Here is a 4,165-nt window from a genome sequence, read left to right on the forward strand (position 1 = left end):
TCTTCCATTCTATTTGATATTTGACATGACATGGTAGGCCGACATAATTCTCGTAAAAGAATATGATCTAGACAATGCTTGAAAATTAAAGATGTTATTTTATACTCCTTTCATCCTAAAATCTTGTCTTAGATTTGTCTAGATATGGATGTATCTAATACTAAAACGTGACTTGATACATTCGTATTTAGACAAATCTAAGACAAGAATTTTGGGACGGAGGGAGTATATTTGAATGATTATTCTGGTTGAAACTAACTTTAAGTTGTCAATGGCAGCATTTGGCCAGATAGTTGTTCCCAAGAGAGGCACCAAGGCGACCGACCGTGTGGAACCCTAAACGCCTCTCGTCGCCTACCCCTCTCATTGCTGCTAAGGCGCTGCATTAGTGGCACCAAGGAGGTCCAGATCGAGGGCGGCCTACTGCGAAGGCGCTGGTGGGTTGCTGTGTGACAACTTAGGAAATGGGTGCTCGAGCGATGGTCTTCGTCAGGCGGTGCGTGACGAAGGCATTGATGCAGTCGGCACTGGAGGGTTGTTGTGTGTCGGGGAAGAAGATTATGGTGGAAATTTTTCGGAGGTCAAAGTTACACCATTAGAAGAGTCATGAAAAACTTTGGCCCTTTATGGGGTTGACTTGCTATTTTTAGGACATTAAATGAATTTCTAGGTATTAAATTGAGGTAAATGACTTTTAATTTTAAATACGGTGAATGACATCGGAAAATGAAACTTGGCCACGGTGTCATGGTACGATAAATAAAGGGTGTTATAAAACTTTGAGATAGTTACAGAAAAGGTGTGATGCACTTCGCTTCGATACTAAAGAGTCCCCGGTGAAGTATCGAAGTTTCAAAGGGAAAGTGTTGAATTTGAACGGAAAATCAATTTTATTTTCATATTTTTCCCTTCAAATTTTTGTTTGTTGATCAAACACCATTTCTAGTTCCATGTTCAATTTTCGGGCACCATACACGTCGTACCCCTGACGAACCTGGACTACATCGCGACGTGCATCCTGGTGAAGCCGTGGGCGCACAAGACAGGGACGCGGCTCATCACCCAGTGTGTGATGCCTGACCGCGTCGCCGCCTTCCACCAGGGAATGCTCGACATGAACTGACCGGAGCTGACTGGAGCGGAAGAAGTGTAGTCCGGGTGCTATCTTTGGTGGTGGTTTGCTGTTGTTGTGAGTGTTAACCACTGTGGCAGGACTTTTTATTTATTTATTTTTCTTCTTCTTCTTCTTTTTTTAGAAGGTTGTGTGCATCCTCAATGTCTCATTTTGCTGGTGAGGAAGCCGGGTGTTATTAGTATCTTTGCGATAGTAATATATTATTTTGGTTGAAAAATGAGTCGATTAATTAAAAACGCCCTTTATTTCCATCAGCACTAGTGTTTTTGCCACCAACAACACCGGCCGATCTCTTGTCCAAATCGAGTGGATTTACTCGCCTAACTTGCACGCGGTCCACGCGGACCCGGTAGCTTTCGTGCATCTGTTCCTCTGTAACCAGAGGGAACACGCGCCTTCCCCTCGGAAATGTGTGACAAGTCGCCACTCAAAGTCAAGACGATCTGCAATGGAAATAAGCGGATGGACGTATATGATCCCTTCAAATGTCTCTCTCCCGCCTTTTCCTCGACAATCTTGGAGTTGTTAGGAGGACGAAGTAGTACTAGGGCACGCAATTAAGAACGTGAGCTGCTGGGCATGGTTGCAAGCAACTGGATAGAGCTAGGAAAAGCGACGCTCCACCATCTTTTGAACCCGACGGCTCGACGTAGGACCGACCTCGCCCCCGTTCTCCGAGCAGAGCAACTGCAGTAGCCATCCGACTCTCATCCTCGTCACTACCAAGAGCCACATCGCCGGACGTTAACTCCACCACCCCTATAAATACCACCCTCCCCTTCAATGGCAAGTCAAGCAACCCGCCCACACACCAAATCCAAGCAAGGAGCAGTAGCAGTCAGCTAACTGCCCGCCGATCACTTCTCTCTCCCGCCAGCTCCATTCAATTCTTGCGGCTTCGTTGCAATGGCGGCCGTGAACAAGTCCGTCGAGCGGCTGGCGCAGCGCCTGGTGGCCCCGGCCGAGCCCACGCCGGTCGGCCCGCTCCGCCTGTCCTGGCTTGATCGGTACCCCACCCAGATGGCGCTCATCGAGTCGCTGCACGTCTTCAAGCCGGCTCCTGACGGCGGCAACGACGCTGGCCCGGCAAGGACCATCGAGCGGGCTATGGCGCAGGCCCTGGTGCAGTACTACCCGCTCGCGGGACGCCTGGGGTTCACGGAGGAAGGTGGGCTGCTGCAGGTCGACTGCGGCGGCGACGGCAGCGGCGTCTGGTTCACGGAGGCCGCGGGCTCCTGCGCGCTCGAGGACGTGGAGTACCTGGAGCACCCCATGATGATCGCCAAGGACGAGTTGCTCCCGCCCACGCCCGCCGAAGAGGAGGACGAGCGCAGGCTCGTCTTGCTCGTCCAGGTCACCACCTTCGCGTGCGGCGGCTTCGTCGTCGGCTTCCGCTTCAGCCACGCCGTCTCCGACGGCCCCGGCGCCGCGCAGTTCATGGCTGCCGTTGGCGAGCTCGCCCGCAGCAGCACAGTAGAAAGCCTGGCGGTGGAGCCGCAGTGGGGCCGTGAGGCCATCCCGGACCCGGCCGGCGCCGTCGTCGGCAGCCTGCCGAGCCCCGCGGGCGCCAAGAGTCTCGAGTACCTCGCCATGGACATCTCGGCGGACTACATTGGACACTTCAAGTCCCAGTACAACACGGAGCACGCCGGCTCCTGGTGCTCGGCGTTTGAGGTGCTGGTAGCCAAGGCCTGGCAGAGCCGAACCCGCGCCGCGGGTTTCGAGCCGGACTCCACCGTCCACCTCTGCTTCGCCATGAACGCCCGGCCGCTCCTGCACGCCTCGCTTCCGCGCGCCGGCGCCGGGTTCTACGGCAACTGCTACTACATCATGCGCGTCTCGGCGCCCGCGGGCAAGGTGTCCGGCTCCTCCATCCCGGACGTGGTGAAGATCATCAAGGACGGGAAGAGGCGGATGCCGTCGGAGTTCGCGCGGTGGGCGACCGGGGAGGCCGGGACGGACGGCGGCGAGGACCCTTACCAGATCACGTCGGACTACCGGACGCTGCTTGTGTCGGACTGGACGCGGCTCGGGTTCGCCGAGGTGGACTACGGCTGGGGCCCGCCGGCACACGTCGTGCCCCTGACGAACCTGGACTACATTGCGACGTGCATCCTGGTGAAGCCGTGGGCGCACAAGCCAGGGGCACGGCTCATCACCCAGTGTGTGACGCCCGACCGTGTCGCCGCCTTCCATCAGGGAATGCTCGACATGAACTGACCGGAGCTGACGGGAGCGGAAGAAGTGGCATTACTCGTCATTATATATATATATATATATATATATATATATACTATATGCTTGCATTGGATTGGTTGATGGGATGGATTGATTCATGGTGTGTAGTCTCACTGAAAATGAGCTTTGATCCTGACTTTGAGGAGTTGATCAGGACTTGTACAACGCAAGGTGCTCAATAAAATGAACCAATTTTTCTTAAGTATCATGTGCTTATCTTCAAATCAAGGTGTCTAATTAAGCATTTATTCTCTACAAATAAGCATTGGTACTTAAGGCAAAAATCAGCATCCCCTCTAAACATGAGTATAAGGCGGTTCACCAAATGTCCCCTGGATGCCTGGATCGGACAGTTCGGTCATTTTTGCCATATATACAATGCCGAGACATCAGTTTGTCCGGATGAACGTAATCAACGAACCGGAACCAAATGTAGGAGAGGTTTGTAGGCGTTCAGACCCGCGCCCTGTATGCCTCCAAAAACGTGGCTCACATACAAAACACTTGCTCTGGTCTCCGCGCTAAATTCACGCTGGTCAAAGCAAACGTGGTCGATCCTAACGAGACGATATGATGTTTCCCTACGCGCATTGATACAGAGCCGACCTGCCTCCCTCGGACCCCAACTATTTAAGTCGGCTAGCTGCGGACGCAAACCCTACACCATCGCCTCTGTTCTCTTCTCCTGTCCTAAAATCCACTTCGAGGGGCAAGGCAGCGTCTCGAAGTGGTTCCCATGACCTCCACGGGCTTCGCACCGTGGGGGGGGGGGGGCTTCATCTCATGGCACTG

At 53.5% G+C, this 4,165-nt stretch overlaps 1 protein-coding gene across 1 annotated transcript; it reads left to right on the forward strand.

Annotated features, from left to right (window-relative positions):
- Positions 1–1,913: 1,913 nt before the first annotated feature.
- On the forward strand, positions 1,914–3,575 carry LOC125548036 (acyl transferase 7). The gene has a single exon (XM_048711736.2). It carries the CDS (start codon positions 2,042–2,044, stop codon positions 3,353–3,355), a length of 1,314 nt encoding a protein of 437 aa, XP_048567693.1. The 5' UTR covers positions 1,914–2,041; the 3' UTR covers positions 3,356–3,575.
- Positions 3,576–4,165: the final 590 nt, after the last annotated feature.

Source organism: Triticum urartu, chromosome 3A (genome assembly GCF_056163025.1).
Source record: "Triticum urartu cultivar PI428250 chromosome 3A, HENAU_Tu73, whole genome shotgun sequence".
Lineage (NCBI taxonomy): Eukaryota > Viridiplantae > Streptophyta > Magnoliopsida > Poales > Poaceae > Triticum > Triticum urartu.

What these genes read in the sequence shown, in the direction of transcription:
- LOC125548036 (XM_048711736.2), top strand. Translation starts at nt 2,042, where the DNA reads ATGGCGGCCGTGAACAAGTCCGTCGAGCGGCTGGCGCAGCGCCTGGTG.